Raw genomic sequence first — 12,957 nt, 5'->3', positions numbered from 1 at the left:
GTGTTAATCTTTTTAACATTCATATAAACTTGTTTCATTTTTCACTACCTTTGGACTCCTTTTCCTGTTGGAAATCGATCTCCTTGGACTAATTTCCTGTGAAAGACACAGTCCTAATAGTAACTACCACCATTGCCTGTCCCTGGCCTATTGCTTAAGTAAGACTTTTCTACCTAGATTCCATTAATTTTATACTTCAAATTATCAATGAATACTTACAAGAATAAATTACAACAGAAAAGGCTCAGAAGTATGAAATCATATACTCCCTAATTGTCCATTACAAACCCCCATCATTTATTAATACTCTACTGTGGGAAGAAGTGCACAATCCTCCCACCAAAATCATCAATCCCCAAAATCATCAATCACTTCTCATAGCCATAACTTATAGAAGATCTAAAAAAAAATAGGTGGCATTATCTTAAGCTATCTAACTGAAAACTATGGCAATAAAACCCCCAGCTTTTAACATAATAAAGTGAATATTTCATTATAATGGCTTTTAGTTACTAAGCATTATGAGTTTAATCATGATAGCTAGTCTCTCATATACTGGGATAAGAAATAAAGGCTTGAGATTAAGTAAAGAAAAGCAGTTAACTTTTCAGGTAAACTGCCTTTGGTTTCAGATGAAAATCCCTTTTGAGCGACTCACTGAAGAAAGGAAAAGCCTAGCTGGTGCTACAGAGATGAGGGAGATCTAAGTTACCTAATAGTGCTAAAAAGGAATAGAGACCAGAATCACAAGTTGAGAAGAAGAAGAAAAGTTGTCTGTTTACACAGGGTGACTTCATGGAGACCAAACAATGATCTATAAATATGATGTTAAGATAAATGCACATTTGGAAAACCCTTCTCTGAAACCTACTGAAATGAGTAAGGAAAACAAATAAGCATATGTTGAGAGATTTCATTACCACTAGATCTGCCTTAGAAGAGATCTTGAAAAGAAAAGTACTAAATACAAAAAGAAAAGACTATTAGCTGGTGCCCAGTGGAGTAGAGGCAAGCTCTACCTAAATTGCAGATGTCTGGCAGTTGATACAGGCTGTTGGCTGGGACTTGTTCAGATAACATCTCCTCAGAGAGACCTTTCTAGTCACCCAATCTGAAGTAGTCTCTTCTTAGTGTCTACCACATTCTGTGTGTTCTTTTCTTTTCTTAGAGACAGGATCTTGCTCTGTCACCCAGGCTGGAGTGCAGTGGTATATTCATAGCTCACTGCAGCCTCGACCTCCTGGGCTCAACGATCCTTTCCCTTCACCTCCCAAAGTGCTGGGATTACAGGCATGAGCCACTGCGTTTGGCTTATTTTCTTAATAGTTACTATCACTAGATGAAATTGTTAGAATTACTAGAATGTCAACAGGAATCCTGTCTGCTTTGTTCATTTGCTTTGTTCCTTCCTCAGAGCATGACTCAAACCCTGGCACAGAGGAGGCACATAACAAACAAACTTTTAACATACATGAGTGGATGACACTGGTGACAAGTTGAACAACTTTAATGATCAACAGTTAATGATACACTTTTTTTTTTTTGAGATGGAATCTTGTACTGTCACCCATTTTGCAGTGCAGTGGCACAATCTCGGCTCACTGCAACCTCTGTCTCCTGGGTTCAAACAATTCTCTGCCTCAGCCTCCTGAGTGGCTGGGATTATAGGCACCCGCCACCATGCCCAGCTAATTTTTATTTATTTAGTAGAGACGAGGTATCACCATCTTGGCCAGGCTGGTAAGTGAAGGCAAATATGTCAGAGAGAAATAGATGTAAAAAGTTTCACACTAATTCCATGGGAGCAAAATGGGAAGGTGGACTTGGTGCCCCACACATGTGGTGGCCCAGGCACACTGAACCCTGGGGAAGAGGAGGGCAGCAGTCAGTGCCACATCCACCGTGCAAATGGAGGTGCAGTGTTAAACCGACAACAATAGCGACTTTGCATTTTGTGTTGATTCCGTTTGTATTGGTTTTGTATTTTCTTTGTATTTAAGGTGTCAATTTGTTTATTAACAATTAGAATTAATTCTTGGCATAATTTTTTTTCACATAAAGTAACATTAAATAAAAAATAACAAATTAGCATGATGGATTACGAATGCTTTCCTTCAAGAGAAATCAGTACTCAAACTTAAGTTTGAGAAGCAATAAAATAAGGATTAATATCCATATTTTTTAAAACTTAAAAATAAGCAAGATAAAGACAACTTAAAGTGGACAAAGGTTATGAACAGATAATCCACAAAATAAGTAATATATGTGGTGATGAATAAATGAAAATATACCTAACTTCATTAATAAGATGCAAATTATAACAATGTGATGCCATTTTTAACATATCAGTCTAGCAAAAATTTTAAAAAAAACTGATAGCACCAGGTTTGGCAAAGGTGTGAGTAAACAGGTCCTCTCATACACTGTAGGTGAAAAAGTACATTTTTAGAGGGCAATCGGGTAATTTTTTTTGAAATTAAAAATGTACATATAACCTAAAGATACCATTTCTAGGAATGCACCTTGATATGTACAAAGACGCCATTCAACACAGCATTATCTGAAGTAGCAAAATAAAAACAAAATAAACAAAACCAAAAAAAAACAAAACAAAAACAAAAAGGAAATTACTTGAACTCACATCAATATGAGACCAGTTAATCAGTACTGTGTTATGGTACCTCTATGCAACAAAGTACAGTGCAGCGGTTAGAAAAGACAGCTCTACATGCAAGGATGAGAAATATTTCTATATGATTAAGTGAAATAAGCACCTAGAAGATCAGTATGCATTGTATAATCTTACTTTAAAACTGTCTATGTTTATAAACACAAATATATATGCAAAAATATTTGAATAAACATAAAACAGTCTGAAGGGCACACACTAATGATGGTAGCTAATGTCTAAGGGTGGAGAGGAGAACTTTCACTTTTTATTTTTTTTCCCTTTCACAGCTCCTTTACATACATTTATAATTATCCAAGGGCATAAATGGTTTCTAAAAATTAAGTATTTTCAACATGCACACAATTTTTTAAAGACAAAGGCATGTATGTTGAAAATAATAAAACTATATGTCTAAATATAACATGTTTACTAGATTTTCCAGTGTTAAATGGTACCCTAATATCTAAAAGAGTCTTAAAGCATACATAGTTAAGTATCTGTATTGTACATAATCCTAGAGAGGACTTAGCTGCCCAAAAACTTTGCCACTGAATCCTTTAACTTAAACAGTACCTAGAACTAAATATTTGTTGAATAAATATTTACCATATTTACAACTTCATAAAAAGTTCTTATCTTTTAGCTTTCATTCCTTCTTTGTCAATTCAGAGTCTAGAAATGACTTCCATCCTCCAAAGCAATTTTGGAACTTCCTCTGTGGCTACAGAGGCTAAAACAATGGTTTTTGAACTTACCAAAGGCTCTAGTTTTTTAGGCTGCTGTTGTTTTCTTGTCTTCTCCTGAGCTTTTGTAATGTGACTAAATGTTAGGATCCGTGTATCAGATTCATTTTCAGTGGATGTCACTCTTCCTTTGGCTTTTATGTTATTCAGTCTTGGAAGTGCAGAATTTTCTGCATACTCTTCAGTATTTGTCAGGTCAGATTCACTATCTGTGGCCTGAAAAGTCATCGTTACTCCTGGAAAGGATGGGGTGAGAAAAAAAAAATTAAAAGTAGATCAAAAAGATTGGGGAAGGAGGCTAGTGGAGAGGGACTTAAGGACTAGGAAGCATTGAATTTGCTCGCTGTTCTCAAATAAAACCCATCAAAGTTACCCCAGTCTTCCCAAACAGAGGATTTGAACCAAAGGAATAAAAAACTAGAAACTGTGCCTGGGCTTCAAGAACCCCTGTAGCTGGGGTGGAACCCAGGAATTTGCATTTCTTACAATTTCTTGGGTGATGCTGCTGCTGCTGCTGATCTGGGGACCACACTGGTCTAGATTTAGAAGGATGAAAGGAAATGCAATTAGTATTGAGATCATTGTTTCTCATCTCCTGGGAGCTTGTTAAAAATGCAGCTAATTCTAATACACACGGTCTGAAAAATACAGTATAGGTATTCAAGAAAAAAAGAAGGGGGGGAAAAAAGAATTGAGGGCTAATTTCTGACACAGGGCTTCTGGAGCTTTAACGTGCAGGAGAATCACTTGCAGAGCTTGTTAAAATGAAGGTTCTGATTCATACACTGAGTAGCAAGGTACTAAAACACTAGAAATATAAGCCTTTTGTAATGGTCTTGCACTTCCACCACCACCACGGACACTTCCACCCCATTAGATGGGTGGATATACTTTGAAACACCTTTCAAAATAGTGTTAGCACAAGAGGTCTTGAATCAGATGTTGGCAGACCTAGGTTTTATATAGATCAGGGCTGGCCAATAGAAACATGAGAGCTTTGTATGCAATTTGAATTTTTCAAGTAATAGCATTTTTAAAAGAGAAACAGGTGAAATTAATTTTAATAATGTGTTTTATTTACCATATCCAAAATGTAATCATTTGAACACACAATATAAAAATTATAGTGATATTTTATTTTATCTTTTGGTACCACGCCTTCAAAATCCAGTGTGTTTTTTTTATATATGAGCACATTTCAATTCAGACTAGCCACGTGAGGTCTAATGATTACTGTATTTAACAGCGCAGGTCCAGACTTGACTACTCAGAGTGAGATCTTGGACAAGTCTCTTGATATCACTATTGCTTACTTTCCACCCCTCTAAAATGATAAGCAGATAGGAGGCAATCACTGAAATGCGTTTGCAGTGACTTTCTCTGCCTCTTTGAGCCTTTCCTTATGTTCTCTGAAAGCCAGGCTTTGTTTCTGGCCCAGAAATCAGAGCCCAAAGCCAAGGCTCAGTTCCCAGGACTCACCAAGTTAGAATAGAGCAATCGCTGCTGAGGGTCTCTAGAGAGAGAAACGCCTCGTTGGGAGTAGAAAGTCCTAGGTAGCGGTTAACGTTTCCCGTTGCCTAGCGACCACCTGGCCTTTACAGATGCACAGCGCCACTGAGTAACATGTTGCCAGGCAACGCCGCAACCAGCCACAACTTTCGGTTCAGAAGCGCGCCAGGTAATCGAACCAATTAGTGTCTCCGAAACATTTCCTACGTCGTTGATTGGTGGAGAGTCCGCACAGCCCGGTTCCGTCTCTGCGCTGGAATTTGAATACTGTGCAGGAGGTGTAGCCAGTGCAGCCAAAGGAGGTTGTTAATTTTGTTTGTTTCTTTGCTTATCGACCACTCGCACCCATCTCAGCCTCCTACAGGAATCTCTTTTCTGTTTTCCTTCAAGAAGCTTAAGACTTGACATGCACTTTAATATAAATTTATCCGAAAGAGTGGAGAATTGCAGGAGAGGAATGTGAGTTGTGTAGACAGATGAGGTCCCACTCTCCAAGGGAACAACCACTCTGCATCCCTGTCCTACCCGCCGACCTCCTCACGAGTGTCCCAAGGCTCAAGAAATGTGGTCTCTTCTTCCCTCAAACTCCACTGTGACCTTCCAACTAATGTTCTTTTCCACTTGGAAGGTGACCTTAGTATCAGGCATAGGATGAGCCCATATTACTTGGTTCCCATACCCTTTCTACCAAAGCAGATCCTGGATCTTATTATGGCATTTAGTCTCACTTAAGTTCCCAAATGACTGTCGCTAATGTTGTATGGAGCGACCCCATTGAAGGTCAGTGCCTGTTGCTTACTCAAGATGCCTTATCCCAGTTACTGATCAGGAGAAGAAATTCTTTTATCTGCCTCGACGAATTCTTACACCAGATGGCCGAGCTCCAGTTTTCAACCTGCTCTCCAAAATGACATAATCACCACCGGAACTCATCATTTTCTTTTGCTCTTTTTGGTTGCTCTTTGTTATCTTGATATTTGTTTCTTGCTCTATGTGAAGTTCTTTACATTACGGTTCTCACAACCTGCATCTTCTCAGTCTTAACATATGCAGGTATGTATTTCATATGCTGGTATGATTCTCATAGAGAATCAACGATAGAGCTAAAATGGAGATTAGAGGTCACATAATCCAACTCCCTCATTTGATTAACAAGGGAATTGAAGCCCAGAGTGGGCGAGTAATTTATTCCAAAGACAAAACTAGGATGCAGATCTCCCAATACCTAATGAGAAACCGGTAACAGCAAGAGAGTAAAGTCAGTTTAGAAAAAATTTAAAGAATTCAGAAAAATTTCAAATGTAGACAAAATAAAGATTAATTAATTCCTCAGAGATGAAAAATACACACAAAACTAATCAGCTAGTAAAATGTAATCATTGATACAAACTAATAATGGAAAAAGAAATTCAAAGCCAACTCAATACATCAAAGCATAAAGTTGTAACAACAAGCAATGTTAGACACACCGCCAAAATAGATTTCATTTCAGATGTGCAGTGCAAGTTTTAATGTTTCCTTCAAAGTTTATGTAATGGAAACAAATCTATTGCTCCTCAATCCTAGACTCCCTTTTTTAGATTAAGTTGGATTTTATACAAGTGTTACCATGTGATCTGAAAGCATTCCAAAAGCTAAGAGTGTGTGTGTGTGTGTGTGTGTGTGTGTGTGTGTGTGTGAAGGGTTAGAAGACATAGGCATATAGAGTTTCACAAAGGTATTACTATATGAAACACTGCTCATCAAATCTCTCCAAGCTACTTTTTTAATGTGGCAAGATGTTATCTTCATTATCAACTGACCACTTACTAAATAAATGTAGACAGCTTTGTGTATAGCCTGCTTATTATTCTTATGGTTCTTATAAATAATCGTTACAATTTATTGGTTATTTCTTATGTGCCAAGTACTGTGCTATATACTTTGCATTCATTCTCTTAAGCACTTCTAACAAACATGAAATTCCCATTTCATAGCTATAGAACTAGGTTACAAATGGTTATTTACAAGTTCACATCTTTAAAAGTAAAAGTAAATCAGTTAAAATTTTTTTAGCGTTAGGTTAAGATTTATATACCAGGCCATTTGTGACATGTGTCATTTCACTAATCATTGCACTAACTTTATGTTAGAGATATTATTATACCTACTCCACAGATAGGAAATTGAAGCTTAAAGAGGTTATGTGACTTTCCCAAGTCACTCCAGAGGTAGTAAGTGGCAGAGCTAAGATACAAATCCAGATCTATCAACTTAAATTTCTATATGAATTTGAGCCCAAGATTATTGAATCATAGAATTCTGCTTCTGGATATATAGTGGACTATATTCTGAAAATTATGAATTTGGATAAAATCCAAGGCACATAATTTCAACTGCATTGCAGGGCTCACAGAAAAAAGGGAATCCTCAAAAGTCAAAACAATAATCAGATGAAACCAGAGCAATAAATAACATGGAAGCTGTGGGTGCTGTGAGTGCAAATGCCCATACAAAGAACATATACCTTCAGGGATTAATGCTGAGGAGAAATAGAAGACTAGGCCTTGCTTGAGTCTACATAAAATGGAAGAGCAAACTGAAGTTGTCACATACATCTGAGACTGTTGGAAGAACTATCCCCTCAGTAATAGGTTGGACTAGAAAAAAATTGGCAGTGATGAAAACCTACAGGAAAACCAGTATATTTCTACCTGCAGATCCCAGTTTAAAAATTGTTAAAAATATAATAGTCTCCTCCCAAGAATTTACAAGTATAGACAAAACCCTCTCACCAGTTCTGTTTTTCTTTTTCTTTTTAATTGGATTTAGACCTGAAGAAAGACAGTTCTGGGTTTTTAATTTATACTACCTATGTGGTCTGGGGAAAAAATGCAAGCTACTAGAAAATACTCACGAAGAGAAAGCCATCATCAACACTGAGTCCTTAGAATTCTCACAAGTTAGTTTCAGCCAAATATAAATTTACAATTAAAAAAAAACATACAGGAAAACAAGCCACTCCAAATAAGAGTTAGCAGAACAAACAACAGATTTAAAAGGCAAACATATTATATATTAGAACTCTTAAATATAGAACACATCAAAAATATTTATGAAATGTTCAAGGATAATGAAAATATAAAATTTCACAGTAATTATGGAAATAACATTAGCAAAAGTGGTAGAGTAGGGAACTCTCAAAGTCCATCCTTCCACAAAAGTTGTAAGACTTCAGTGACTTTAGAGATTTCAGTAACCACACGTGACAAAGCATAGGGTTTTTAAATAATAGTTTAGAAAAGTCAGCAACAAACAAATACAACCTACAACAAGCAGAAACAACAAATTCTGAGAAGACAGGAGAATCTGATTTCCGGAGTTGCCATATTACAATATTCAACATATCCAATTTTCAACCAAAAATATGAGACATGCAAACAAAGAAAGCATTGTCCACTTACAGGAAGAAAAAAATTAATTAATTATGAATTAAGATGTTAATTGTAATCATAGAGAAAACACTAAGAAAATAACTAAAATAAATAAATAAATAAAAAGTGAACCAAAATGGCACACTTAAAAAAATCTACCTCATACAAAAGAAGGCAATAATGAGAGAAATGAAAAATAACCTAGAAAAACAAATAGAAAATATCAAAAGTAGGTCCTTCCTCATCAGTAATTATGTTAAATGGAAATTGATTAAACTTATCAGCTAAAAGGCAGAATGAATTAAAAAAAAAAAGACCCAAAAACACATTGTCTACAAGAGACATACTTTAGATTTAAAAACACAGACAGGTTGAAAATAAAATAATGGAAAAAATATATTTCATGCATACTCTAAGGAAAAGAAAGCTGGAGTGGCTATACTAATATTTAAAAAAAATGGACTTTAAGACAAACACTGTGATTAGAGATAAAGGTCCTGAAAAGAATCAATCCATCAAGAAGACATAACAATTATAAATATATTCACCTAACAACACAGCCCCAAAATATATGAAGTACAAACTGACAGAATTATTGAAGGGAGAAATGGACAATTCAACAATAGTTAAAAATTCTATCTTTCAGTAATGATGAAACAACTACTGCTATGGTTTGGATGTGTCCCCAAAAGTATGTATGTTGGAAAATTAATCCTCAATGCAACAGTGTTGGGAAGTGGGACCTAATAAGAGGTAATTAGGTAATAATGGAGACCTAATGCAGAGACTTCATGGGAAGTGGGGTAGTTATTGAGAAGGTTTGTTATACAAGTGAGTTTGGCCCTCTCTTGTTCTCTCATGTACTCTCTTGCCCTTCCATCTTCCATCATGGGCGAATGCAACATGATGTCCCTTACCAGATGCTTCTGGCCTCTCAATTTTGGCCTTCCCAGTCTCCAGAACTGTAAGATATAAATCTTTGTTCTTTATAAATTATCCAGCCTATGGTATGTATTCCATTATAGTCACCAATTTGACTAAGAGATTATAGAAAAGATTAATAAGGAAATAGAATAATTGAACACTATTAACCAAACATACTTGACAAACATCTATAAAATGTCCCACCCCCAAAACAACAGAAAACACATTCTTTTCAAGTGTACATGAAACATTCTCCAAGATAGACCATGTGTTAGGCTGCAGAACAAGTCTCAATAAATGTTAAAAGTTTGAAGTCATATAAAATATCTTTTCTGATCACATAAAATAAAATTAGAAATACGAGGAAACTGAATCCAGCAGTATATTCAAAGGATTGTACACCATGGCCAAGTACAATTCATCGCAGGAATGAAAAAGTAGTTCAAAATAAAAAAATCAATAAAAGTAATACATCATATTAATAGAAGAAGAGGGAAAAAGACAGCAGGATCATCTTAATTCATGAAAAAAAAAGCATCTGATAAAAATCCAACACCATTTCATTATAAAAACATTAAACAAACTAAGAATAGAGGAAACATCTTCAATCTGATGAATGGTATTTGAAAAACCCATAGTTAACATCATACTCAGTGCTGAATGCCTCAAAACTTTCCTAATAAGATTAGAAATAAAACAAGTATGTCTGTTCTTGCCACTTCAATTGGATATTGTACTGAAATTTCAAGCCAGAGAAATTAGGCAAGAAAAAGAGATAAAAGGCATCCAGATTAGAAAGGAAGAAGTAAAACTATATTTATAAATGAAATTATCTTATATAAAAATCTTAAAGAATTGACAAAATACAATTAGAGCTAATAAATGAGTTTAATAAAGTCACAGGATACATGATCAACACACAAAGGTTAGTTGTATTCATTCCTATGTTCTTGCAATGGACAATCCAAAAATAGAAAACAATTCTATTTAAAATAGCATTGCAAATGATAAAATATGTAGGAATAAATTGAATCAAAGAAGTGCCAGACTCACATACTGAAAACTAGAAAACATTGCTGAAAGAAATGTAAGACCTATATAAATGGAAAGGCATCATGTGTTCATGAATCTGAAAACTTACTATTATTAAAATAGCAATACTCCCCAAATTGATGTACAGATTCAATACAATCCCTACCAAAACTACAACTGTCTTTTACAGAAGACAAGCTAATCCTAAAATTCATGTGGAATTGCAAGGGGACTTAAGTAGCCAAAATAATATTGAAAAGGAAAAACAAAGTTGCAGTACTCACATTTTCCCATCTCAAAACTTACTACAAAGCTATGAATATCAAAACAGTGTGGTAATGTCATAAGAATAGACATACAGATGAATATAATAGAATACTCCTGGATATTGTCCAAGACCACCAAGGAGGTACCTCTATGAGTCTGCAAAAACCACAGTGTTACTGGGCTTGGGGTGCCCCTCAAGCAGACGCAGCTTAGATTACAACACCCAAGTCCTTTTACATATCTAGAAAGTCTTCTGAAAAAGGATGGCTACAAACAAGCCCCGACAGTGAACACTACAATAAATACCTAATTCTTCAATTTCCAGACACTGAAGAACATGTACTAGCATCAACATTATCCAGGAAAACATGACCTCAACGAATGAACTAAATAAGCACCAGGAACCAATCCCGGAGAAACAGAGATATATGACCTCTGAGACAGAAAATTCAAAATAGCTGTGTTGGGGAAACTCAAAGAAATTCAAGATAACAGAGAGAAAGAATTCAGAATTCTATCAGATAAATTTAACAAAGAGATTAAAATAATTAAAAAACATCAATCAGAAATTCTGTAGCTAAAAAATGCAATAACATACTGAGGAATGCATTAGAGTCCTTTAATATTAGAATTCATCAAGCAGAGGAAAGAATTAGTAAGCTTGAAGACAGACTGTTTGAAAATACACAGAGAAGACAAAAAAATTAAAAAATACTAGTAAAAAACAATGAAGCATGCCTACAGGATCTAAAAAATAGGCTCAAAAGGGCAACTCTAAAAGTTACTGGCCTAAAAGAGGATGTGGAGAAAGAGATATGGGTAGAAAATTTATTTAAAGAGATAATAACAGAGAACTTCCCAAACTTATAGAAAGACATCAACATCCAAGCACAAAAATGTTACAGTACACCTAGCAGAGTTAATCCAAAGAACACTACCTCAAGGCATTTAATAACCAAACTCCCAAATGTCAGGGATAAAGAAAGGATCCCTGCTAAGGGCAACCAGAGAGAAAGGTCATGTCACCCACAAAGGGAAGTCCATCAGACTCACAGCAGATCTCTCAGCAGAAACCCTACAAGCCAGAAGAGAGTGGGGGCCAATATTCAACATTCTTAAAGAAAAGAACTCTTGAATGTTGACTGGATAAACAATGAAATGAAGTCAGAAATAAAGATGTTCTTTGAAACCAAAGAGAATGAAGACACAACGTACCAGAATCTCTGGGACACATTTAAAGCAGTATCTAGAGGAAAATATATAGCAATAAATGCCCACATGAGAAGCAAGAAAAGATGTAAAATTGACACCCTATCACCAAAATTGAAAGAGCTAGAGGAGGAAGATCAAAAATACTCAAAAGCTAGCAGAAGACAAGAAATAACTAAGATCAGAGTAGAACTGAAGGAGATAGAGACATAAAAAAACCTTCAAAAAATCAATAAATCCAGGAGCTGGCTGTTTGAAAAGATCAACAAAATAGACCACTAGCCAGATTAATAAAAAAGAAAAGAGAGAATAATCAAATAGATGCAATAAAAAACGATAAAGGGGATATCACCACAGATTCCACAGAAATACAAACCATCATTAGAGATTATTACAAACAACTCTATGCACATAAACCAGTAAACATGGAAGAAATGGATAAATTCCTGGACACTTGCATTCTCCCAAACCTAAACCAGGAAGAAGTCAAAACCCCGAATAGACTAATAACAAGGGCTGAAGTTGAGGCAGCAATTAATAGCCTACCACCCAAAAAAAGCCCAGGTCCAGATGGGTTCACAGCCGAATTCTACCAGACATACAAAGGGGAGCTAGTATCACTCCTTCTGAAACTATTCCAAACAATCCAAAAAGAGAGAATCCTTCCCAAATCATATTATGAGACCAACATCATCCTGATACCAAAACCCGGCAGAGACTCAACAAGAAAAGAAAATTTCAGGCCAATATCCATGATGAACATAGATGCAAAAATCTTCAATAAAATACTGGAAAACTGATTGCAACAGCACATTAAAAAGCTTATCCATCATGATCAAGTAGGTTTCATCCCAGGGATGCAAGGCTGGTTCAACATACGCAAGTCTATAAATGTAATTAACCGCATAAACAGAACCAAAGACAAAAACCACATGAATATCTCAATAGATGCAGAGAACGGCTTTGACATAGATGCAGAGAAGGCCTTCGACAAAATTCAACACCCCTTTAAGCTAAAAACTCTCAATAAACTAGGTATTGATGGAAATTATCTTAAAATAATAAAAGCTATTTATGACAAACCAACAGCCAATATCACACTGAATGGGCAAAAACGGGAAGCATTCCCTTTGAAATCTGGCACTAGACAAGGATGCTCTCTCTCACCATTCCTATTCAATATAGTACT

The 12,957-nt window shown here is 35.7% G+C and overlaps 1 protein-coding gene across 15 annotated transcripts in view; it reads right to left on the bottom strand.

Annotated features, from left to right (window-relative positions):
* The window catches only part of DNAH6 (dynein axonemal heavy chain 6), a 359,634-nt gene that overhangs the window by 313,162 nt on the left and 33,515 nt on the right, over positions 1–12,957 (bottom strand). For all 15 annotated transcript variants that reach the window (XR_010343231.1, XR_010343232.1, XR_010343233.1 and 12 more), the window contains exon 4: positions 3,427–3,650. Coding sequence is in view for 12 of the 15 variants with exons in the window: in XM_064377854.1 (XP_064233924.1) it covers positions 3,427–3,650 (224 nt within the window). In the remaining 3 variants the exon portion in view is untranslated. The remainder of the gene's footprint in view (positions 1–3,426; positions 3,651–12,957) is intronic.

Source organism: Aotus nancymaae, unplaced genomic scaffold, assembly GCF_030222135.1.
Source record: "Aotus nancymaae isolate 86718 unplaced genomic scaffold, 86718_ANA_hifiasm-v0.15.2.pri h1tg000017l, whole genome shotgun sequence".
NCBI classification, from domain to species: Eukaryota; Metazoa; Chordata; class Mammalia; order Primates; family Aotidae; genus Aotus; species Aotus nancymaae.
This window is presented reverse-complemented; position numbering and strand designations above follow the sequence as displayed.